The 27,200-nt window shown below is 35.8% G+C and overlaps 1 protein-coding gene and 2 long non-coding RNA genes across 6 annotated transcripts; 2 read left to right on the forward strand and 1 right to left on the reverse strand.

Moving 5' to 3' along the window:
• The first annotated feature begins 12 nt into the window (after window positions 1–12).
• Window positions 13–27,064, forward strand: LOC139996811 (uncharacterized). 4 transcript variants are annotated; one of them, XR_011802376.1, is made up of 3 exons: window positions 11,670–11,795; window positions 12,640–14,119; window positions 25,339–25,394. XR_011802376.1 is itself a non-coding variant. In XM_072021319.1 (2 exons), exons 1-2 carry the CDS (start codon window positions 665–667, stop codon window positions 25,827–25,829), a joined length of 1,434 nt encoding a protein of 477 aa, XP_071877420.1. In that variant the 5' UTR covers window positions 13–664; the 3' UTR covers window positions 25,830–27,064. The 4 variants fall into 4 exon arrangements, 2 of the variants coding, with proteins under 2 accessions (XP_071877420.1, XP_071877421.1); XR_011802377.1 differs by lacking the exon at window positions 11,670–11,795 and adding an exon at window positions 12,154–12,265 and having other exon boundaries at window positions 25,339–25,353; XM_072021319.1 differs by lacking the exons at window positions 11,670–11,795; window positions 12,640–14,119 and adding an exon at window positions 13–1,607 and having other exon boundaries at window positions 25,339–27,064.
• LOC139996842 (uncharacterized) lies at window positions 8,619–13,489 on the reverse strand. Its single transcript, XR_011802399.1, has 4 exons — window positions 13,475–13,489; window positions 12,043–12,292; window positions 9,712–9,882; window positions 8,619–9,397 (listed from the first exon to the last, which is right to left on the reverse strand). It is a non-coding gene; the product is annotated as an uncharacterized lncRNA (long non-coding RNA).
• Window positions 18,227–20,137, forward strand: LOC139996835 (uncharacterized). Its single transcript, XR_011802392.1, has 2 exons — window positions 18,227–18,933; window positions 19,566–20,137. It is a non-coding gene; the product is annotated as an uncharacterized lncRNA (long non-coding RNA).
• Window positions 27,065–27,200: the final 136 nt, after the last annotated feature.

A 27,200-nucleotide genomic window follows, 5' to 3' on the forward strand; every position in this document is an offset into this window, starting at 1 on the left:
TCGCAATCTCACCTGCGTGCAGCGTTCGACCGTGCCGCCTTCCGCCAGACCAGTCCACCTAGCCAGTCCACTTCAGCGACTCTCGCCGACCGGATCGACGTCTACGCGTTCGCTGTTTCTCCGCTTACTTGCGCCAGCGACGACGCAATACCGCGTGCTCTGGCGGATTCCGGCAATCTGCCTCGGGATTTCTCGCGTATTCGCGATTTTCTAGATATTTTCGTCTACTGCGACCGACTTGTTCACGTTCATCAGGCTTTCGACTACACCGAGGATGTTAAAGTAAAGGGAAGAAGCTATGATGAAGTTGACTAACATCTGAAAGCAAGTGAAACACTGTCAGGAGGAATATCGTACGCTTGGACAGTTGGTAAAAAAAAGTGTGTCAACCAGTGATATTTCTGTGCTATAACCACAGAAAGCTCCTAAGTTAAAGCTTTCCATTGATCATTACACAATTATCAAGCATCGTGGATAGAGAAAAGTGTAGATAGAAGTCAACGTGGTAGCCGTTGGTCGAGATGTAAGATGCTAATCGCTGGAACGCTCCTTTCTCCGCAAATTGCTCTCTCCCTTCCTCAGTGAAAGAGTGCGCGCACCGAAGGACACGCTGGTAGCCCGGCAGCAGGTGGCCAATTGATGTATTCGCCTCCACGCCACGAGGATGATGATGATGGACATGGGCATGTACGGAACTTACGGCAAGCCTGACTCATACCCTAACTACGTGTGCACGGGTCAAGGAAATCATCATCATCATCAACCCGTGTCCGTCGGGGGACACGTGCCTGTGCCAGCTTCGCCGGAACTCGCTCCAGCGCACTACTTCCCTCAGACCGCGGTCTCACCGTACTCGTCCTCTTCCTCGGAGAGTTTCCTGGCGTCAGAGTCCGCCACATCTTCCGGTACGCCTCCACAGAGCTTCTACTCGCCGTCGGCGGGTGTTCTGCACGAGGATGGCTCCACGACCGCGATAATCTCCTCGGAGAACGGTCTGAGTTATACTAATTTGGACTATGCCTCTTCGTCGTCATCGTACGGCCAGCAACATCAGCACGCGAACGGCTCCCATGGATCGGTAGATCCTCACCAGAGTTACCACGTCCAGCAAGCGGCGTACAGAGACGACCATCATCATCATCACCATCCCGCTTCTTCCTCGGGCAACGGTCTTCATCAAGGTCCCATGATGACCGCTGGCCACTCGAGAACGGAGCATGACCAACAGTTGCATCATCAGTCTTCTAGTCATCACCATCATCACCACCATCATCATCACGAGCCCGACTACCAGCTCGCTGGTACCACCAACTATCTACATCAGCTGCCCGCCACCGAAGACTCGCTTCACTATCATTCACAAATCCGACAAAACGACTACAGTGGACATTCCGCTGGCCACTACAAGGAAGAAAATCCGGATCCATCGTGTTATCACGTGCTGCAACAGTCGGGCCATCCTCAACATCCGCACCAACATAGTCACGGGCATCATCATCAACAGCATCCCCATAGTCACCATCCTCCGCAGCAGCAACAGCCGCAACAGCCACACGTACCCACCTACAAATGGATGCAAGTGAAGAGGAACGTGCCGAAACCAGCTGGTACGTATTTAGATATTCGATAATTTGGGAGGAGATTTAACTGGCGTGAAATTACTGGTCCGATCCGCAGGCAGCTCGTTATTCAGCTTCTGTTTATCCAACGAGATGACTATTTTAAGTTTCACTAGCGAGAGAATCGTGCCTGTCCACTCTCTTGATTCCTATCTCATGGAAAATTAATGGTCAATAGGAAAGACGATCCGATAGAGTCACTTTTGGAGGCGAGGCATCTTCCACGATGGTTTCATTCAGGTTATCGTTGATTAATGCGGATGAAAAGTAGGTTCAGATACCTTTTCGATATTCGATGCGCTTGATCTACGTATTTTGTCGACTTTAGTCATAAAATCGCGTATGGTTTGCAATCTAAGTTGCTTTCACTTCGAAGGATCATACTGGAAATTTCAATTTAGTCAATTTACGAATTTTTAAAAAGTAGATAAAATTGTTCGTATTTTTACAAAATATAGTGTCAAGAAAAAATACTGGCATTGTACGTACCAAGTAATTAAGCCCACATATATAAAAAATATGAGTACAAAAATGTACCGTAAAAGTGAAATATGTAGAACGCTTCGTTGAAAAATCAGGATATTTGACTACACTTTTTGTAACCTCTGTAGGTTCCTATCGTTCACATCCGACGTGTTAAGAACACGCAGCATTGAAAGTGTTAAAAAGAAGAAACAGGGAAACACATATTTTCCTTTCCACACACTTCTCCATCGTTGCTTTCCACGTTACTCACCCCGAGTTCTTGGAACAACAATTTGTAACGTTTAAGTGTCGCGACACGACCCAATTGTCGCTCGTTGACGACACTTTACACAATTTCGTGCATCTCGAATGGCCGTCGCTGGTGAAACCGTGACGCGGTCCACTCGAGGCATCGAAGTCGAGAGGTTTTTCGCCTGGGTGGTGAATTCAATTAAGATTGACGGACAACTAAAATGTGACGTACTTGTTGGCCGACGACCTAGTGCCTTTCAAACGCAAACTACACGTAACGAGATTAATAAAACGTGACACGTAATTCCGGTTCGACAGACATCATTAATCTTGCACATGCTTCTCAGCCGATCGCGATTAGCCACATTCCTGTCTTCGCGGAGCTAGCTATCATTATTATTCTTCAATTTATCATTACGATTAATTAAAACTGAATGATTGGGTACACAGAATTTACCAAAGATCGAGTTGTTCGAAAAACGTCTTTATTAAAAATTTCCATTATGAAACTGCAATAAAATACTACCTTCGTTGAATATTAAAGCGAATTACCGAGAAGAACTTTTTCAGTCAACTGGAATATTCGCTTCTGTATTTCTCATTGGTCAAATGTATTGGCAACTAAGTGATTAGGTTGGCAACTAAGTGATTAGGTTGGCAACCAAGTGATTACTTAATTACCAACTCACAAATCGCTTAGTTGCCAACCTAATAGTAAAATCTCATTATTATTTGTTGTGGTTTTTATAAAATTTATTCAAAAAACACAGATTAAATGGTTTAAAAGTTTGTAAAAGCTATTCGAAAAAATTCATTGTCAAAAAGACGAAAGTTCTTCAAGAGAGGATTCGTGAAGTTGCAGATGGCAGAAATCTAATTGTAATTAGACGTTTCATAACTCTCGCTACAAACTTCCCCAACAAGCTAATATTTTTCAACTCGAAATTGTTCTTATTACACACAATCGAATGAATCAAATACCAAACGCTTCAACGATGATTTGCAACATCGTAAAATCAAGATGTAGATATCGGTTTCTACGTGACAAATTAAGAAGCACCGCTGATAATTACCGGGCCATGGTAACTTAACTGTAAATATCTCGCGTGAAAATTACAAAGATACCAGAAAAAAGCAAAGAATGTTAGGTTAGAAGAAACGTCGAAGTATAATAAACACGAGGTGTTTAATTTTTCTGTAGAAAGAAGACATCCACGCGGTTATTCGTGAGCCAGGTAGAAATCAAAATTCGATACAGCAAATGATAAGAGGGCTTACCGAGATAGAACGAAAATTTATCGGTATTTATACTGTCCTCAGCTGAGTTATTTAGCCGCTGTTTACGCCCGTGCGACAGTCGTAAACGAACTTGATAAGATTATGCACACGAATGCAACGCGTAACAGAAGATACCCCAAGCTTTTACGAGAATACCGTAGCTCCACGACCATAAATCTACCACTTGCGAATCGCTCGTCGGCTATCTTTCTTCCCTACAAACTACTCTCCATTACTTCGCCACGATAGATCTCTGATGCTTTGATTCGTGGCGTCAAGCATTTGAACAAGTTATCATCGGAGTTATGACGGTAAAACTATGTTCTAATATTGGCTTAGCAACTAAGTAATTGCGGATTTTGCCAATACCACGTAATGACAAAATCCGCAATCACTTAATTGCCAACCCAATAATTAACCAATTTTTCTGATAATTAGACCTTTTGAATTTCGACATTTTCTGATATTTCTTGGCATTTAAAGGATTTTGTATCTCAAAAACAGGAATTTTTGCAGCATCTAAAGGATTTTCAAAATCATTGGCAAGTTATCATCGGAGTTATGACGTTAAAGCTATGTTTTAATATTGGGTTGGCAACTATGTGATTGCGGAATTTTTCATTAGATGGTATTGGCAAAATCCGCAATCACTTAATTGCCAACCCAATAGTTGGCCAATTTTTCTGATAATTGACCTTTTGAGTTTCAACATTTTCTAATATTTCTTGGTATTTAGAGGACTTTGTATCTCAAAAACAGGAATTTTTGCAGTATCTGAAGGATCTTCAAGATCATTAACAGATCAAGATCATTGGAAAATGATCGTCGCGCTATGTACGACGGTGATATCTGAAAAATCTGACATCGATATACTTGGAGAATATTCGAAATGATTGTCGTGTTACATAACATACAATACTTAGAAGGTGTAGATCTTTTACTGAAAGCTAATGAATTGTTACTTGTTTCTTGTTTGAAAATTGATTGCTACTTTGTCTTATTCCTTTACATAAAACTTTAGATAAAAAATTGTAATGGCTATTTATCATTTCCTGAATCTTTTCTCTTTTTCCTTTTACAACATAAACGATCCTACTACAGCGTGTTTATACACGGAAAAAGATATTTCGTGCATACCAAACACGATTTATCACGCACGCTGGGTTCGATAGTGATCACGATAGATATCGAAAAGCCCTGATAAGATTCGCGCTTAAGAACGAAATTCTTGCACTCGAGTTATCTGATCATTTCGAAAGAAACGCCGCGGCGATAACAGGTATCGCGTCTGTAAAGCTTTAATTAAAAAGCGATATATTTTCGTAGCGCGTACGATCGTTTTAAGGTAAAAAGAAAAAAAATATAATGCTAACAATCCATTGAAATGATCAAACGCAAAGAAAGGAAGGAAGGAAGAAAAAAAATGAAAAATCATATAAAATGCTAATAATATAGAACTGAACGCGATAACGTAAAGATTGCACGAAAGACACGGTAATCACATTACGCAAAACGGCAATTGAATGTGACGGACGAACAATTTATCTCAGATAGATCGAGTGAAAAGTACCGAGTGGTTAAACGCCTAACGATTTGCATAAGTGCGTGTAATTATAAACGTGGAAACGAAAATAGGGGAGAAAAAAAAACACCAGGCGATTTCATCGAGCGCAGGACTCAGGTCGTGGCTAGTTCAGTTGTCAAACTGTTAAAAACTTCATGAATAAGCAACGCGCAACAACGCCTCTTATCGAGCAAAGATCAGTCGAATTCCGGCGATTTAAAGTCGATTTCCCCGCCCCATTCAACCAGCCGTATACGCAGAAAGGTATTTTCCATCAGACATTGCACCAGTTTCGTTATTACATAAACGAGAATATATAGAAGAAGGAATTTCAATTTTAACGACTAGCAGCTAATCGACCAATGAATAGGTGGTACCAAGGAATAATCTAACGTGACTAGTTCAATTACTTGTTTTTTTTTTTTTTTTTAGAAAATCAAGGCATAAAAGTGATTAATAACAGGTAGTTAGAGGCATTGGAATGGAATTCGAAGGAGAATTACATTATGTAGTTTTTAGACATTAAATCGACATTTGATGATAATATCGCTCTTGTTTTCAATAATTAACGTACTGTTTCTTCATTCACTCGGAGATTTAAGTCAGCTGATTTGAACAATACATTGTAACAATACTTAACCTATTTCTTTCTTGTACTTTGTTATATACGCAAGTTATCCTATCAACAACTCTTATTTTGTTTTAAATAGAGGAAAGGAAAAACGCAATACCTTAGAAAGAAAATTGTAACAAATAAAAACTTCAAACAGGATGTTTCTTCTCATAGAAAGAAGACTAAAAAGAAACATCCCACTGACCTCACTAAAGAAATAAAATAGTAAAATTCGAAAATGGTATCCTGCTGGGAGTAGCATCTACATGTTATTTAGCAATTAAGTTAGAAAAATTTACCAAATGTCCGGCTGGACAAATTGTAAAATGCAAATTAAAGAATAGAAAAAAATAGAATATTATAATTAACATAGAGTAAGCCGGGGTGTACATTGCTCCATATATCAAGAAATAATTTTTCCTGAAATCAATGTCTATGTATTTCTTTCTTTTCTAACAAATGTTAATACTTTGACTACCACTGGTCATTGGTGACCAGAGCGCTTCAACTTCTTACAATTGAAAAAATTGTATGAAAATTGACAGTTGGGGCATTTTGCATATAACCGATAAATAGAAGATGCTTTCATCAATAAAAAAATGAGAACAAATGTTGCATCTAAAGGTGCATTGTGTTGAAACACTTTAGACATAAATGTGGCTCATCAATACAATCTGGACAATAGGTGGTCACCTTTTTGGTCCGATTCTTAGCAATTTTTGATCCTAACTGTTTAACATTTTTTTTATACCACTCTCTGCAGAATTTTCGTGCCAGGTACGCTTGCCCTTCTTTCTTCTGCATTTCGTGTCGCAATCTTTTTCGAATAAGTATATTTCACGGCTCTGGTGAATGGCACTGTGTGAAGTGCGTTGAGAGTGGCATTCTAAAAGCTGATACCTTGGTTTTTGTTTTTGTTGCTTGTTTATAGAGTATCATCGCGTTTGAAATTAGTGTATTTAACAATAACTCTAAAGCTAATTTATATACCACTTGAGGGTTCTTCTATATGGTATGGAATATGCTACCATTTGATCTGATAAATCTACAGCACATTTTCCTCTGTTGTAATCTAACACTACCATTGGTTTATCGCAAACATAATTTTTTTTTCCAGACCTCTACCATTTCAGCCGAATATTTCGTCGAGATCATAAAAATAATCGTCATACTGTTTACTAATATCTTCTACACGTTTCAACGATATATTCTGCACGTTTTGCTTACGACGAAATGACGAATGCGAATGGTTTGTTGAAATAAACGAAGCCTTGTTATAATATGTCGCTATCAACTGTTACCAAGGCGCCACAGTGGTCACCCGTGACCACCAATAAGATAAACGGTGCATTGCGGAAGAATGTTGTCTTACATCATCAATTTATTATTATTTTGCCATTATATGCTTTGAATAATAAAAATACTCCCATGGCGTTCTCAGCGAAACATGTGATTTTGGCGTGGCAGACAGAATGTTAAACTACAATATCTATATTGCAACAAATAATAAATTCCAATGCTTAATAATGGAATACTTTATACTCTTATAATTGAGAAATTGTCTGAGAAAAATTCCTACCTATATAAATTACTATAAATAGCTACACAGATATATTAATTTTCTAATGAAATAGTTGAATTATTATACAAATTCGTATTCATTTTATAAACATAAAAAGAACATCTTTAAGAGTCATTACACTTATCAATTGAAAGGTACTAATATTAAAAACCCAGATTAATTAATATTTCAAACGTAACTTAGATATGTAAATTTTCTAATGAAATAGTTGAATTATTATACAAATTTGTATTCATTTTATAAACATAAAAAGAACATCTTTAAGAGTCATTACAATTATCAATTGAAAGATACTAATATTAAAAACCCAGATTAATTAATATTTCAAACGTAACTTAGATATGTAAATTTTCTAATGAAATAGTTGAATTATTATACAAATTTGTATCCATTTTATAAACATGAAAAGAACATCTTTAAGAGTCATTACACTTATCAATTGAAAGGTACTAATATTAAAAACCCAGATTAATTAATATTTCAAACGTAACTTAGATATGTAAATTTTCTAATGAAATAGTTGAATTATTATACAAATTCGTATTCATTTTATAAACATAAAAAGAACATCTTTAAGAGTCATTACACTTATCAATTGAAAGGTACTAATATTAAAAACCCAGATTAATTAATATTTCAAACGTAACTTAGATATGTAAATTTTCTAATGAAATAGTTGAATTATTATACAAATTTGTATTCATTTTATAAACATAAAAAGAACATCTTTAAGAGTCATTACAATTATCAATTGAAAGGTACTAATATTAAAAACCCAGATTAATTAATATTTCAAACGTAACTCAGATATGTAAATTTTCTAATGAAATAGTTGAAGTATTATACAAATTTGTATTCATTTTATAAACATAAAAAGGACATCTTTAAGAGTCATTACAATTATCAATTGAAAGATACTAATATTAAAAACCCAGATTAATTAATATTTCAAACGTAACTCAGATATGTAAATTTTCTAATGAAATAGTTGAAGTATTATACAAATTTGTATTCATTTTATAAACATAAAAAGGACATCTTTAAGAGTCATTACAATTATCAATTGAAAGATACTAATATTAAAAACCCAGATTAATTAATATTTCAAACGTAACTCAGATATGTACATTTTCTAATGAAATAGTTGAATTATTATACAAATTTGTATCCATTTTATAAATATGAAAAGAATATCTTTAAGAGTCATTAGAATTATCAATTACTAATATTAAAAACCCAGATTAATTAATGTTTCAAACGCAATTTACTCAATTTACGAAAAAAGTCTTTCAATTATTTATTAAGCAGAAAAACGATCCTGTCAGCCATCCTTAACATCCTAAATCCGTCTTCGAGGAATTACTTCACCCTGAACGGAGACATTGCGGAAACGATTTAAAAATTGAAATCAAGGTGTCGTAAAAATGCGATAAGAAGGCAGTAGGAGGCTCGAGGCGTTCCCCTCTCTGATAATTTGCTTAACAGCGAACAGGGTTGCAGGCAATCGCCGGGTTCGAGCAGCTAAGCCTAGCCCGTTGAATGGAGCTTGTCAGGATTACCAGCGTTTCGCTTAATAGCTCATTATAATCGAATTAATAACGCCGGCCGAGAAGTCACCGGGGGTGACGCTTATTACACCGGGACATGCAAACGAAACGTTGAGCCGCCCTCGCCGCGCTCGCCCCTTTACCCTTCGCCGCCATGAGCTTCCGGTCCCGCGTTCCTTATCCGCGATTTCCACGCGGCAATAGAATCTAACGATCTCCGGCCAAAGGTTTTAGATTAAGGAACCGTGACTGCCATCGACGTTATCGATACGACGTTATTCCACCTGATACCATTCGAAAAACATTGCGTATCTTTTTATCTTTTTACTTATTTTGCTAAATTCTTGCCAGCGATAGGTATTTTCAAGTACATTGTGTTTTTATGTAAAGTAGCTCAGAAGCTCCTTTGTTCAGTTCCACTCGACATTCTTTCAGTCCCAGCTTTTTTTGTGAAACGTGTGATAGGAAAGCAGGATCCTGGAAATTGTTTCAAAATATATATAAATATACATAAATATAAATATATAAATTGTTTCATACACTTAAAAATTAGAAAATACAACAATAGTGCGAATTATATTTAAGTGAATTTGTTACTTCCTTTATTTATTTAAATTGTCTTATTTTTTAGCTAAAGTAAATTTCAAATAAAACACTTAAAAGTGTTGGCAGCTGCTGCTAACGAAATTGAAATAAAATTCACAGTGCAAAGGGTTAATACGCTCGGTGTTGTGTATGTCCAACGTTATATTCTGACAAATTATTGTATATTGTATATATTATAGACTTACCTTGCAAGGATGTTCGATATGTTACTTGACACCCGGTATAATTAATTCAACGACAAATGGATTTGTTTTTAGTGAAACTTTTTCTGGTGTATATCTGCATTACGCTGTCTTTAGAAAATCACAGGAAATGTGATTCTATAATTAGCAATTGATAAGAAATATTTGTCTGATCTGATCCTGAAACATTACATTACAATACATAACAACCATAACAAACGAATAACAGAAGATGAAACTTCTGAAGCTCATTGGTTTCATAACAAAGAATTACCTGCAAATGATACATGTTATTATCTAAATAAAATCTACATTAATAGAAGAATTAAAAGATTTTTGATGCAAATAAAAAACGATATAGAAAACTAGAAAATCTTTTAACAAAAATTACTATCAATCTGCGTTCGTCGAATAAGACTTTCGTCCAACGGATGTAACACAATTCCAAAGGAGAGGTAGCTTCTCAACCGAAATAACAAGATGGGCGGAGCAAAGTGGAGGGGGATTTCGAGAGATTTTGGTTGGTGAAGTTTTTTGGTTGGCCAGCAAAGCACAATAGCTGTGCTTTTTCCCTCGATGCTTCCATAATGCGTTCCGGGGCTCCATGGAATCTCTATGGGGACGCCCGTTGCGAACCACCACCCTTCTTCATGAGAAAAGCAGGAGAAAAAGGCCAACTGAAAAGGGAGAAAGAGAGAAGAAACAAGCGTCACGGGGCTGTCAGCTCTCCCGATTTATCATACACCACTCGATTTCTTCTCTCTTGTAATCAATAGCAGGATTGGCCAACACGCTCGAAGAAAAAACGACGGAACAAATAAGCAAGCCCCTGTACGAGACAGTAGTAATTCCCTGTATTCGTGCTGGTTTTAGAAACTAACACGTTACCTCGTCACGTATGTATATGTATTCCCTTTTTTCCTTCTCTAATAACAGAGAATGCCTGAATAGGTAGAATTATTGCAATTTTTCTGCAATCACTGCTTTTTATTAAAAGGAACTTGTTTGGTAGCAGAATATAATTTTCCAGATAGCCTCAGGTTATAAAAGTGACATAGATTCAACGATAAAAATTTCTTTACAACTTATCTCATAGAAAGTAAAAATAGATGGAACTATTGGGATTTCTCTAGAATCACTATTTTATACTACAGGAATCTTCTTTAACAACAGAATATATATGTATATATGATCTTTTGATAATTGCCTCATCTCACAGAATTATCATAGGTTCTATTGGGTTGGCAACTAAGTGACTGCGGATTTTGTCATTAGGTGGTATTGAGAAAATTCCCAATCACTTAGTTGCCAACCCAATAGATCTATTGAAAATGTTGTTATTTCTGTATTTAGAGGTAGGATCACAATAGCTATTATTTTATTCTTTGGGTAAATCTATCATACCGTCCTGAGCCGAGAAACCTTTATTGCACTTTCTTACATGGATTAGGGATAAAAACAAAAGAATATCTTAAACCTATCGATTAAATCCATCGATTATATCTAAAACTATCTTCTAGTTACTATTTATTGTAACTAACGCATCTGCATATGGATGGCGAGCGCGAACTCACGTTGTCATTTTCAAGAGAAAATTTCGTTACAATTTAAGTCATAAAAATGTAATGAAACTTTAGATATCAAAAAATCTTGGAGCTATTGTAATTTCTCTCGAATCACTATTTTATACTACAAGAATCTTCTTTAACAATAGAATACATCACACAGAATTGTCAGGCAAATTTTGTCATTAGGTGGTAATGCTTCACGTAGTAATCACTTAGTTGCCAACCTAACATATCTAGTGAAAATTTCGTTACAATTTACGTCGTAAAAAAGTAATGAAATATTAGATATGAAAAAATCACTATTTTATACTACAAAAATCTTCTTTAACAACAGAATACACATATATATACCAAAAATATATGCCTCATCTCACAGAATTGTCATGGGTTCTATATCTATTAAAAATTTCGTTACGATTTAAGTTATAGAAAAGTAATGAAACCGTAGATATGAAAAAATATTGAAAAATCGAGAAAATAAGGACAAATAACTAAAGAAGAAAATTGAGATCATCTGATGTTGGGACTTTTAAAAATTAGACAAAGTGATGAAATCGTATTGTAAATAAGAAATCGGACTTATCACAAAGTCTATTACAATAAAATGAAGTCTGAATAATGCCCCGAAATATTACAAATTAGGTAATTTAGAATAAATCAGGGCTAATGCAAAAAAGTGCAGAAGCAATTGTAAGGAATCGCTGCTAGTCGAATTGGTTGCCGTGTTTTCGCCATTTCGCCAGTTTTACTGCACATTTCGCGTTACTTACGAAGAGAGCGGGCGGTCAGTTTCATTGCACGCTTTCGTTCGTCCACGAACGTCGGCCCTTTACGTTCCACCGTGTATACACACCAGCTTTCTTGTGCTGCTGCTTTACGACGTCACGTCACGTATCGAGCTAACCTTCAAATCGACTTCATCAATCGCAATGCTGCTGACGAGAGCGTGCCAGTAAAAACCTTATCTTAAGAATCGTGTCGTTTGTCGAGTAAATTGAACACTTTTTGAATATATTCTACGACAGATATAGGAATGACTGAATTTTTATTTTTTCTTCCAAATTTTGGATTGTTTTAAAACGCAGATAAATCTACCTATGATTAGCTAAAAGACTTTGTGATTATGAAATTACAATATTAGACATTTTGATTATTAATTTATTGTTATATTTTAATTCGCCATTATGTTATTTTGTTAAACAATAATGAAGTGGAAATTTGCTGACATGATAAAAAAGCCAGAATTAACAAATATATGTTAAAATTCTTCATTGTTTGGAAAATCAGAATAAAATACAATATTAATAACTGAACAATGATTTTTTATACTTGTCTATTGATTGTTATCTGCACTATATTCAAGGATAATTCCAAAACATTGAACACGAGGCAGTTCTTCCTGAATTTCCTGAGGCTACATTTTCCTCGTGGACTTAATAACACACATCTACAGTTACCATAACACTTCAAATAAGTAAGAAAACAAAAAACCTCTGATCGAGCTAGAGAAATCAGCATCGAACGATTTTGAAAAAGGAGAAGCTCATAGAAACAATAACAAATTCTGTAAAAAGTGGGAAGCAAAGAGAATTGCAAAAATACAAATAACACGATCGACGAACGTTTAACATCAGCGAAATCGTCTAACTGGATAAGAGGCAGGAGAAACAAAAGTGAAAAAAAGATGTGAACGAAATAACACGGCACGGATGCAACTGACGCGTTTCTCATGCGCAAAAAGACCAAATTATCGCGAACCTAAACTGTCCGTGATCATAAACCAGCGATTAGATTGAACAGGAAGAGGATAAGAAAAATGGAAAACGCAAGCGATATAAGTGGAGTGCAAAATAGAAAGGATGATACGTCGCGAAGTAATGGTAAAAGGAATATTCTTAAAGAAGAACGAGGTGTACCATTAAAACGTGTGTGAAAGTCCACTAGAACAACGAGAGCAGGATAAAATTATTTAAGGAAAGAATATTAAAAAATCTGAAAATTGCAACAATAGAAAGCAATTTATAAAAGTAGAAAACACGCCATTCCCAAATACTTACAATAAGGAACACTTAAAACAATGTTATTTGTTGTAAACTATTCTTATCACACACTGTGTATCTCACATCCTATTTCACCCACGCTACCTTACACTTAACTTAATTTTCAGCGAGCAATAAATACCCAAATACTAAACTCACCGTAAAAAATTGAACTCTGGATAAAATCAAGAAAGGAAACCAATCAAACTGAATTGCAGTAAAAAGCTGCGTAAACTATTTCCAAATACTACAATTACTCTACAAAATTCCTTCTACGAAAATATAAAAGAAAACCAACTGAAGCCAAATGGAACTATTCAGTTGGCAACTAAGTGACTGCGGCTTTTGTCAATACCATCTAACGACAAAATTCGCAATCACTCAGTTGCCAACCTAATAAATTGTCTAAAAAGTTGAATAAACTACTTCTCCTTTTGTTTCACCAAACAAGAAGACTTTTAATATTCCCAGCAAAAATTTAGAGCTCGTTCTTTTATTGTCAATGTTAAGAAATGTTTGAACAATAGAAAAACACGATTAGATGAAAAATGAGTGCAAGAACGTGGCAGAATTAAAGAAGAGCTTCGAACGCTTCTCTCTTTCTCTGTGACCGGAAAGGCTCAAGTACTTGGTACACGAAGAACGGAAGAAAACAGAACGAAGAAGCAAGAGGTAGGTCGGTCAGTTTGCGAGCGAAGGTAGAGTGGAGCGGCTGACCAAGCAAGCAAGGAAGCAAGCAAGCAAGCAGTCAAGCAGGCAGGGCAGCGTGTTGCGGCGCGGCTAGGGCCGTCGGCGGACGCGTGAGTGAGTGGCCGATATCTCGCGAGGGGATCAGAGGATCGTTCGCGTGTTTCCACCCGGGCTGCCACCCGCCGAACCTGGCAACCCCGGATCCCGCAAGTCCCGCAACAACCCTGGCCGGCTGCCTAAGTAACTGACTCCCCTTTGCTCCCTCGTCACTCGCCCCTTCTCTCTCTCTCCTTCTGTTTTTCACTTGCTAGCTCGCTCGCGCCCGCGTTGCAACGCGCTGACAATCAACGACCACCCTGTCCACGTGTCTCGCGCAACGGTGATTTTCATTTCCGCGGCACTTCACCGACGATATATCGCGACGACGCAAGCGTGGCTCGAGTGCTGAAAAAACCTCGAGTTCAATGCTGCGACCATGTCGGAGTTTGGGGTTGCGAAAAGGTGTTGCTTTGAGAAGATCGAACGTGTGTGTGTATGTATGTGTGTGTATGTGTATGAGGGATGGAAGTGGAGGTGGTTGATGTCGGAGTTGGAAGAAAGGAAAGAAGGTGAATGGAAGGCGAACGTGTTGAGACTTGTAAAATTAAACTCGGTGTATAGTAGGTGCTTCTCTTTGAAAAATAATTACATTGCTTTGGATTTATGAGTTTGGTTTACGAATCACGTTGGTGATAAGAAAAAAGGAAATTAATAAGATTCAAAGGCTACTACCATGTTATTATATTTTAATGGCTTCCTACATTTAAATGGTTGTGGTTAACTACAGAGAGATTATATCGGATAAGTAGCAAAATCTTGTAGTAATTCATTGTAATGATACGCCCTTCTACACTGCGTTATCTGTTAATGAATTTTTAATTGCAAGACTAACAGATCACAACTCCTATAATTTCGTTTTATTCTTCGAAATAAAGCCTTCCATTAAAGTTATTTAAGGAACGAAGACTTCTTTATGCCTTAAATATCTCCATTAATTTTGATAACGATCATTTTGGTTTTTAGAAATTGAAAATGACCCTTATAGAAATTATATCTTTAAATCAGACTTTGTAGTTCGAACTTTTAACACTTTACCGACCGCTAGTGATTCAACAGCATACGCACGTCCAACCGGCATCTCAGGCGCAGATTCTCCCTGGCGCCGGCTCTGTTTCGGTTTAGATTCTCCAATACCATTCTTTTTGTTCATCGCGAACGGTACGTTTTTCAAATTGCTTTAAAACTGTGGTAGCTTACAAAGCAATGCAACTGACGCAACTGAGCAAGGTACCTTAGTACTAAATAACAAATTACTGCTCAAATAATGAGAAAGATTGTCGGCGACAAAAAACCAATTAATAGGTTATCGATCGGTAGGCGTCGGAGACAAAAACCCATTAATTGGCTATCGGTCGGTAAAGTATTGAAAGAATCAGATGTGATGTAATTTAGATCAAAGAAAGTTTAAAGACCTAACCGATACATGTTAAATACAGATACTTGTAATCAATTAATTTATCCTTAAATACATAGAAGTGATTTCACGAGGATTAAATTTAAGAATCAAATGGAAATTTTATTTAGCTAGGATTGCGGTTAGATTAAGGTTATCTTAAAACGACCGGATAAGTGAAACTTACATTTCACCGTGCGACGATAAGCAGCATCATAAATCGATTGGAGAGGAGCAAGAAAGACTAGGCAACAAGGCCAATAAAAATGTTAATCTTAATACGCGAAATCGACTGACCTCGAGGCCATAAATAAAGCTGACTGCACGCAATCGTTCGGCACTATGGATCATGCCAAGAAATTCAGATTTCGGCCTTAACTAAAAAGCAAACACTTCTTACCAAAAAAGAGAAAGGCAAAAACGGAATTCATTACCATGTTCAGACTTTGCTCGTTGAGTACGTACATATACTATTAGCCTTATTCCAATGATTTAGCTAGGTTTTTTATTTTTACAAAGTAAGGTAATTCTTTATTCAGATCATTGATAGTACACAGTCGATTTTATATAATTGGCCAAGTAGTTTCGATCGAAATCTCATTTACAAAAGCCCACCGTTTATAGTGACTCAGGATATTGGTTATCGCGATGCTGAAATCAAAGTAGCCATCGTGACACCTGATGACAAGGGGTCGAACAGAAGGAAATTGTGTCAGTAAAATTGTTTTGTTGCTTCTTATATACATCGACAAGATCCAATCGATATATATTATGTATAACCATCTTCGAAAAAACGATTTATCTATTAACTAATTACAGATGAGAAATTAGTTTCTATACTGTACAAGTTCATGTAACGATGCTTAGAAAGCTCGTAGAAAACCTTCGTTCTCATCGATTCTTAAGAATTCTCTAAATTCCAAACGATCTTATATTTAATCCTAATTGTGTTATTAAGTATTCAATGAAAAAGACATGACTGCCTTCGCTATGAGAGTCATCAAAAATTGAAGAAAACAGAAGGTCAATATTCCAACTATCTGTTATCTATGATCTAGAGTAACGCGCGTTATCGCTCAATCGGTACAATCGTGAGAAAATATTTGCTCGGACAGATGCAAAGAGAGTACGCGTGCAATAGAATACGCGTTACATTCGTTTGTACGTATGTATGTAAGTAGATTCATTCTTTTACAAGCTCTCATAACAGCACGTGATACAGATAAACGACAAGATCGGATTTCCCCTTCATTTATATTCTTTATTTAAATGGTCGGATGATACAATTAAAAAGTAATATAATAATATTTAATAATAGTAATAAATGTTGAGGTTATTAGATGTATGTGAATACAAAGGAACGCGTGGATAAATTGTAAGGTAGAAAATATATATTTTTTAAATACTAAAGTGTAAATACAAAGTTCGGAATATAATATGAACTGATCCAGATCCGCACGCTAGCAGTGTTATCCTATGAGTGAAAACCCTGAAGCCATCGTCGCCTGTCTACAGTTTATGGTTTGCCTTCGACCCAGTCTTTTGTCTATAAGCTGTCGATGGCTTCTGTGCTTGAGAAAACTAAAAGTCCAGATGTAAAGTTTTTTTAGAAGTGATGACCACTTCAACAATAAATAATATACATTTTGAGATATCTGCGAACAATGTTGTTAAATATGTTGTTAAAGATCCTCGGAATTCAGAGACTATTAACCCTTTGCACTGCTATGTCGAGTGTGACTCAACATCAGTTTTTATCTCAGCAGCTCCTTTGTCGATCCAAATTAACAGATTGCATCCTGAAAATTGTTTCAAGATATATCATACACTTAAAAATTAGAAAATACAACAATAGTGTGAATAAAACTATATTTAAGTGAATTTCTTTCTTCCTTTATTTATTTAAATTGTCTTAATCATTAGTTAAAGTAAATTTCAAATAAAACACTTGAAAGCGTTTGCAGCTGCTGGTAACGAAATTGAAATAAAATTCCGAGTGCAAAGGTTAAGGAAATTCACTGATTGTTAAATAGTTACATCGTTAATTTCTTATTTCAAACTTTCCTGAAAAATGTATTCTTTTTAATTATATCATTCTACTAACAAACTGACCATACATAATGTGAATTATTATCGAGATAATCTTTTTGACACGATCATAGGAAAATATAGAAAATTCCGGAAGCGACTGATTCTTTTCTCTATTTAATCAATATCCCGAATGTAGATAGAATCCATAACGTGCCATGTTATGGCTATCAAATACGAGTAACAATATATTATAAAATAATGTATAAATACATTCAATCGCACGCGCATAAATTTTTATCCGCCGCGAATATGTAAGCTCGTATTTCCCCTTTCAATTCAGTATACAATAGAACTCCATTTATTGGAACGATTGCGCGATTAATTGAGAAATATTTGGTCAATTAAAAAATAGTATTGGATTGGCAACTAACCTAACATTACCACCTAATGATAAACTTCGCAATCACTTAGTTGCCAACCTAATAATATGTATTCTTCAATTACTTTCATCATACGAAATAGTCGATTTTCTAGAAACAAAAAACGGCTGTTGTCGAATTTTCTGATTTTCACTAACGCATAATAACGCAATATAGTGGAATCAGTAGTATAAAAAATCATCTGTGTCATGACTTATTATATTACTGAATGAGAATTATTTATTGGGTTGGCAACTAAACTAACTAGTTGTCAACCCAATAGATAGCGGAGAAAGCTGGTGAACTTCTATTACATGAATTTCAGTTATATGCATTGTCTCTCGACGAGTTCAGATGTTTAGATACGCTCGCTATAAAAAGTATTTGGGCGCCATTATATTTATTACAACATTTTAGTACTAATTCTGTACATATACAGTCAATTTTGCATCATTTAACAATATTATAGTACACTATAAAAATTTGATACCATAAATATGAAACGTAGAATCTGATGAAGAATACACTTCCTTGAAGAGGACGACATACGAATATCTTTTTTAAACTAATAGGAATTTGACGTTTTAACCAGTGAAATAAAGTGTTGCTGTAGAAATGCGTATGGAATTGTGGCGCGACAAAACTCGTCCATATCAAATCCTAGAGCGATTCTTGAGGAACGTTTGGCGAACGAGCGTTGTTAGAAAGCACGCGCACAAACGTAAAACACGATCGCGCTATTGACGTCGTTCAAGCAACAATAACGACTTTACGAGGCTCGTTAAACGTCTCGATATCCCTTATTGCCGTTCAACGAGCTTCGTTACAACCGACGAACGAACAATTCGCGTTTCGCGAAAGGCTTCTGCGCAGCAGACTCGATATTTATTGGTAAAACGCGACATAACTCTGCAAATTGCTTTTGAAACTTCGGAAAAAATGAACGATGACATTTTACAACGTCCATTATGGACCGAGATAAGGCGGTGAGTATAAACGCGGAATATTTAAAGGTAATAAATTAAACAAGTTATTACGGAATGTCAAACAGCAACAAGATGTTTCGAGGATGTATACCGGTTGATGGCTACTATATGCTATTTGTTCCATAATAACACGTTCTAATGGCTTTATTTTTGTTATAAATATTGAAAGAGATTGTTTCCTAAGTTTATGTTTAACGACGGACCTTGGAAAATTACTCGAGGTCCGTGCAGGCATCAAGCTTGGTCTTTGTAAAGAAAGATTCAATTATACGGGGATACGAGTGGAATGTTTGCTTAAAAGAAGTTAGGATGGCGTTGTAGCATGTAATCGGATGTGGAAATCAGATAGTTTCAAATACAGCTGGATCCTGATGAGTGGATCCTTTTTTTTTTTTTTGACCTACGGTCTACCCTGTTCAAATTGCTAGAAACGCAAGCAATACTATCGTAATAAGAAAATGATTAAAATACTCGAATTAATGACTGCGAAATGACTAGACCAATTTTAATGTTATCGGTACAGTCGGAATATTGAAACACGCTATTACAGCAAAACGATCAAATTGTCACGATTAATCTTCTAAGAATTTTAATAATTTATTTCAATAATTATCAACTTTTACTATTTTCAGGTGCAAATTTATAATTTCAAATAAATAATATTCTTATCAGATAATATATAATGGAGACTAAAAATCGATATGAAGTTAATGAATCACCAATCAACAAGCACAGCCGATCAAAATTTTATTCTCGATTTGCAGTGAAATTTTCTCGAAAACAAAAGAAAATCATTGATCGACAACGAAGAAAATCCGAAGAGGAAGGAAACTGGTGCCCTTATCCAGGTCCATCTTTCCGGTAACATAATACCCTATGGCTGCTCGCACGCACACATTTCATCCCCTCTAGTTCCTTTCTACGTCATCTGCGCCCTGCCCCCCTAGCTTTTAGCCTTTGAATAATATTTGAATTGCGTAATGCTCGTCTAACAGGGGCACGTTCTCTACCACAAGGCCAAATGATCCCGTGTGATCAACGGATTAATGTCTTACGATTTTATCGGTACCGTTAAAGAAGCTTGTTCGGTGTACCAAATTGTCGTACATATCATCCTGGAATTCATTAAATTTAATTAGGAAAGTAGAATAAATTAGAAACAATCAGAATGCAGTGAAAATAGATAAAAATTGATTACCATTAATCGACTTTCTTTTTAGTAATCACGACAAGAATTTTTTCTAACCTTAATATTTTCTAACCTTTCCCATCCTTTCCCTCGATTGTATATTTGCAATTAATTTTTCTTTACATAGTTTGATATTACGGTTAGAAGAAAATTTTCTTGAATTTTGTAACTATCTGAAAAATTGAAGACTATGATGACTAGAATTTCTGCGTTAAATTTATTCTGTAGGTATCACAGGATACGATACTTTATGCTACTATAGGTGGCATAATTATTTAACAATTGATAAATTATAATGATGAAAAACGAATGGCTACATATTACATGGCGATATTTTCCCTATCGACACGCAGGATCGCAATTCTGCGATTAATAAACGCATCCTCGAAGAACCGGATCGAGAGTAGGAACTATAGACCAGGTTGATCTTAATGTTTTCGCAAGACTCGATCTCGATTCGTTTTACCTCTCCTGTTTTATTTTCGATTCGATTTTCTCCTTTTTCCGCTCCTTTCAGAACGAATTATCAACGTACATATAATGAAACGAACCGATTAAAGCTTGTAATTAACACATTCACTACACATGACCAGTTGACACGTACTTTCAGGATATGTGTATGATACCGACTCAGATGCGTGATACAAACCAAATGTAGATTCCTATCAGATATACAATAACGCACATTATTATTCGTAGCACTTGAATAATCGATGAATATTTAACTTTAAGACATATACAATTTATCAATAATATTTGAACACTCGCCGTAAAAAAACTAAGCTTTTTTTTGTAACCAATACAATCATAATAGTCATATCTTTACTCGTGATATTTCAAAATGTTTCGTGTAACATGTATAATATAATACATTATGTATATACAATAATACTTCCATGTGAACCACTGTATAAATAGTGTGATAGATGTAATAGATACAATGGACGTAATAGATGTTCGAATGATTATAATTTATGTACATATAAAGATTAACTGCATAGATACAGGTGTGGCGCAGAACTATTTGTTAACAAGGCAATTTATATGTAACAAAAATCTGATTCACAGTGAACGGGTTAAAACCATGCAACATCTCGATTCTATAAAAGCTTCATTTAATTCCTACCTCCTTACTCTATACATTCTTCCACCGACCTTAAAAAAGTATATTGTGTTGGCAACTAGGTGACTGCGGCTTTTGTCATTAGGTGGTATTGACAAAATCTGCAATCACTTAGCTGCGAACACAATAAATTGCAAACAACGACTCCTTAATGACGAAAGCATCTTTTTGAACAGTTCTTGGATAGTTTTGAATAGTAATAGACCTGGAAACACCTAGTCAGAACAATGTTTCTACTCACGAATAACCGGAGAGGTCGGAGGAGAGGCTAAATAACTGGAATTACGGTTGCATAGAGGGTACAAAGATCGTTCACGTGAACGATATTCGGCCAGTGTTTCCTGCACTGTTCCATTTGCTTTTATCCACTGGCATTATCCAACCTTCCCTGCCCGCCCCTCGCACTCTCTCTAATTTCCTCGCCCTCTCGTCGGGTCGCTCGTTTTCACTCGCAGGCGCCACGTAAAATAATAATATTAAGCCAGGTGAGATTTAATCGGGGGCCTTTGAACGAAGCCTGACTGGCATGCATGCTTCGAAACCGCGGCCACGCTGCTGTTTCCCTGTGTTTTACCTCGTGTATACGTGTTTCGCATGTGTGACGATAGGCTCGCGCGAGCGTGCGAGAATTACATTCATGTTCGAGCTTAAGTGCACTTGGTCGACTGACGTTGCGCCACCCGAGGGATATAATAATTCGTCGTTCTTCCACTAGCAACTTTCGCTGGGAACCATGACCACGCCGGACATTATTGACGAGAGAAATTTTATCATGAGGAAATTTTACGCGAAACGTATTTCAATAATTGTAAGGCATTTTATGGTCGAGGAGTATGGACTGAAATCTCTGAAGAATTTTCTGCGATCTCACTAAAACATACATAATATATACATACGAGTAGAATAGGTAACCTTATGATTCTTCTAGTAATTTATATTTAATAATATTTTACCTGAAAAATGGAAACTAAAGCCAAGATTTGTAACAGATATAGAATTTTGCTTTATTCAATTGGACACTTGATCTATGTTATGAATGTGACTCGGTGTTATAAAGAGTTAGCAGAAAGTTAAGAAGTTAAAAAAGTTCCTGAAAATGGTTCCCTTGGGCTATGGCCAATTGTAATCCTTAACCCATGCCAATTTATCTATTCTTTAGCCTGTGCTGCCCCCTGTGCCTTGTACTCTTCTCATTCGCCATCACTTTAATAATATAACCTTAAATTAATCTTAGCATTATTTAAAAACTACCTGAGAGTCTAATTGACTCGAACGATCATTAGTCCAATTTCTTACACACAATGTTTGAAATTTCTTTCCAAGAGCAAATCTGCATTCCCGACCTTCCAACCGTAGTAACTGTATCGCCCGTCTGAAAATTAACAAAAGCATTCCTCCGTTAGAATAATGTTATCGGATGAAAAAACGGTAAAGAAGTATTATGAATATTACTTGAGGAGATAACATGGTCGCAACATCTAATAGTTGTACTACTAAACAGTGCTAATAATTTTAATCGATACTAATATTAATATTCGTCACAGAGTAAGTAGCAATTGCCAGGATATCGCGCTAACGCTTAATCGAAAGTGATTCCTTCATTCCACCTGAGCGAGCGTTTCTCGGGGATTTGCTTTTTCGAGAAATGAAATCAGACGTGGCTACCAACTGCTATTGCAAAGCCGACTGCTACACGATACACTGTAAGCAAGAGTTTTATCGATTGAACGATGGTCAAAGAGTAATACGGATTACCAAGAATTCTTGCATCTAGTTAGCAAAGTAACTCCTTGCTGGAAGATCCACCTTTTCTGGTAAAAGTGACGCGAAGAGACTTCTGTTTTATACAGGGTGTTTCTACAATCTTAGATACGATTAGAAAAGTGGTGATTGCTCATTCAAAAAGTTAAAATTAGTATACATACACGTGATGGATTTTCAAAGTTATCTTCCTCGAAAACGAAGCTTCGTATGTAAAAATTTTATTTCATACTCTTCATTCATACTATTGCAAAGAATTACTGTGTTCTCAGAGATACTTCGTATTTTGTATAACTATGCACATTTTATTTTATTGGCTCGAAATGTATCCAAACCAGTGTGTACAATGAAAACGAAGCTTTATATATAAAAGTCTTTTCAATTTATAATTTCACAAAGAATTAACCTTTTCTCTGTCGTACGACGAGTAGAGAAAACTATCAACAAGTACCCGAACTGTCTACAACAATAAGAGATACTATAATTGAAGGGATACGTATTTTCTATGAATATATCATCTTTTTCTATTGATTCAAAAAGTATGTGAACTACAATGTTTACGATAAGGTTGTCAGCTAGTCTATTACTTTTACGTCACTATCTGCACCATTCTGTATCCACATTCTTATGAGATAGTAATATACAAATCCCAGACAACGCAAAAAACGCATAATTCCATTGCCACGAAGATTTCATGTTCTGTAAAAATATAATTCTAAAAGATCCAAGAAAAACTTGGATGCAACACTGATGTATAGAGACGTTTGCCGGCCTGGCTAGGAGAAAATCAGCGGCAGTGCACGCTCTGTCCTTCCGTTAAGGTGTTAAATTGATGAATGAGTGGCGAAAACGGAAAACATTCCATTGTTCCACGCCGGCTCGTGGACTAATAGAACTTGTCCAACTCGATTATTCAGCTTGAAGATGCGTGAGCTTAATGGCCGCCGGCTAAGTTCCAGGCGCGATGTTTAAGTGACTGATGTTATCAGATTATTTGAAAAATCTGTGAAACAAAATCCATACAAAATAAATTGATTTTCGTTTGAGTTAGATTTAATATACGTTTGGGTCTCAATTAAATACTTCTAATATTAGGTAAAATATAAAAAGGTGATAAGGGGAATGGAGCAATACAGGCAAACACGGGTGAAAAAGAAGATGTGACTCTAAGGCGGTGGCTTGACAGTTTCGTCCGCCCTCTGCCATTAAGTAAATTGACTTCCACATACCGGTAGGCTAAATAACAATCTAATTTCCATAATGCGTAAGTGACGCCACCTTTTTTCAACAGAAAGCATTCCTCCCTAGTTAGAATAAGTTTGGTTGCATTGCTTTATATCCAAAAATTCCCTGCTAATGAACACGCCTGTAAACAATTCGGAACTTCGTATCGAGTTTCTGAGTGAGCTTCATTGACGGTGTGCTACGATTCGATCGATATCAAAAATTGTACTCGGTAAAATTATTATCGAAACTGTTATACGAAATTATGTGAAACATGGTTCGTGTGGCGATATTATGCTTGTTTCGTTTGCCTGTCAGTCCAACACGACAGCTGACTATAGGCACTCGTGAACATAACTTGACTCGAGATCGTAATTACGAAACTAATTTCTGCCTGTGGTCATATACATATTGTCAGAGAGCTCGATACGATTATTATTTTTGAAGTAAAATATTTGAACGATCTCGTGATTACATACACGTATAGGAAGAGATGGTTAACATGATCTAAGTCGAGTATGCTTTTAGAGTGACCACCAATCGGTTGATAAATACGGGCTAAATAAAATGACGTAACAGCTTACCCTTGACATTCGACAACAGCTGATGCAATTTGATCCAGATTTAGGGCTTAACCCTATCGGTCTTCGGTAAAGGGTGGACAGGTTCGCTCCTTAGAACACTGACCAGCTGTGTTGGGCAACAAACGGCTGTCGCTCGATGGACCAGAGTTAAGCTTAATTCGGTATATATTACTTTTAACCTCTTCCGTTAACGCATCGGTCACGTACGAAGGGCATTGACATCTATAATTAAGATGGAAAGGAATTTGAGTCACAACATGTGCCCTTCTGAATCACACGAATATTGATAATGAATCTTAATGTCTAGAATCTCGTAATTGTAATTGATATATAAAATTACACAGATGTTTTACTTTTCTAAAGCTTTACGTCAAAATAGTTCTTTTGCATTGTTACTGTACTGCTAGTGCTAACATTTTTATGACTAGTAAATATAAAGCAAAAAATTTCAATATGTATAAACGCGCTTGTAAATTTTATACAATAAGTTCCTAAATAAAAAGAAAGATCAAAATCTGTTGCAGCAGCAAAGACAAATCTAAATGTGGGAGAATATGGCGGTAGCACAGTTGGAGGTGGAAACGGATCCCCGTACGCAACTACGGCGAACGGTCCTGTGAACTGTCTTACCGGCGGACCTATGGCCGGTATTGCAGGTAGCTTCAACAATACCGGCCGAACCAACTTCACGAACAAACAACTAACAGAGCTCGAAAAAGAATTTCACTTCAACAAGTACCTGACCAGAGCAAGGCGTATTGAAATCGCATCAGCGTTGCAGTTAAACGAAACGCAAGTAAAAATTTGGTTTCAAAACAGAAGAATGAAGCAGAAGAAGAGAATGAAAGAAGGTTTAATACCGGTTGATAATACAACTGTAACATCACTCAGTGGCGCCAGGAGTTCGAGTAATTCACCAACTAGTTCCTCGAGTCATGAAACTAGTGGTCTCGGATTATCTAGTTTTACGAACGATAATAGTCGGGAATCCCCACCCTCGTCTTCGAAAGATTGACGCGTTCCTTACTGCAGCAACGAACGTATCTATGGCCTACGACTTAACGATGATTGGTGAAAATTGAAAAAAAAAGCGTTATTTTAAATCATGTGATTTAAATTTACATGAATTTCCTTGCTGCAGCAGCAACAGTATCTATAATAGTATTTCCAATTTTAATAGAACGGAATTATTGTAACGATATATGATACACTCTTTCGACGATCTTGAAAATTATCAAAATTAATCGAATATAGTATAGAAATTGAACGATGTATGTACCAATTAAGTGAACTATTTATTTTTATTTGAGTTATATATGCCGTAAAGGCAATATGAACAGAATTCCTAAAAAGTTACCATATACCTCAGTTTGTGTAAATGGTATAATGATATTTATATATAATTATAAATACCAATGATTGATCACAGCATATTATGTAAAAACAATTGTGAAAATATTCTCAGATGCTAATTGATTACATCTAGAAACCAACTTTCTTTTTGGTGAGGACAATTATTGTTTGATGTTATCATCTTTACTATATGGTAATATTGTTTTAATTACTTTTTTACATACCTTTTCCCGTTTTGTTTATTACGAAACATTTCAACATTGATAAATTTACATACCAATGAATATTGTTAACGAATTATTGTAAAATTCTTGTATAAATTTTACATTCTCAAAGAAATTATTAGATACTGATAAAGATAATAAAAATGATCTTCATAAATGTAATAGTGTACTAATAGATTATAATGATAGCATGATAACAGTAGTTGTGCTCCCAATTTGAATATCTTCTGTATGTATATGTACATATAATCTAATGCAAATCTTGTGTGAGTAACAATGTACATCATTATACAGTAAGACATTACCAGAGTATTAAAAAAATACAAAAAGAAGATCATTGCACAGACGCTATAGCTAATAATTGAAATGTATAAATAAGAAATTACACTGTATGATGAACTTATTTTAAAATGATTGCAAGATTTGCATTGATTCTATTTAACTTAATTTGATCACTTAAAAGTTAACAAATTAATGTAATCGTATAGTTATATAGATTATATTGTGATCTAATAAGAAATTCTGTACCTAAATGAATTTGGATATAATAAATTGTGATTATTCTGTAGTATTACTTAGAATTCTGTAGAGAGAATAAAATATTAATACACTACGAAAGAAAACTTATAAAATCCACTGAAACTCCGAAATAAAATGATTTACCGAATTATAACTTCGTATTTTACGACTTATTCTCTGTCAGGAATCAAATTAAAGTTTTTAGCACGCACTATCTTTTCTTAACAATTCCACCATGCACGGTTACCTTTTTTCAACGTTTTCTAACAAATTTAAAACATTATCTGACC

The sequence above is a fragment of the Bombus fervidus genome, chromosome 19 (genome assembly GCF_041682495.2).
Source record: "Bombus fervidus isolate BK054 chromosome 19, iyBomFerv1, whole genome shotgun sequence".
Lineage (NCBI taxonomy): Eukaryota > Metazoa > Arthropoda > Insecta > Hymenoptera > Apidae > Bombus > Bombus fervidus.

Coding starts and splice junctions, on each gene's coding strand:
- LOC139996811 (XM_072021319.1), top strand. CDS start 665: ATGATGATGATGGACATGGGCATGTACGGAACTTACGGCAAGCCTGAC. Junction 1,608..25,338: donor GAACGTGCCGAAACCAGCTG/GTACGTATTTAG, acceptor AATCTGTTGCAG/CAGCAAAGACAAATCTAAAT.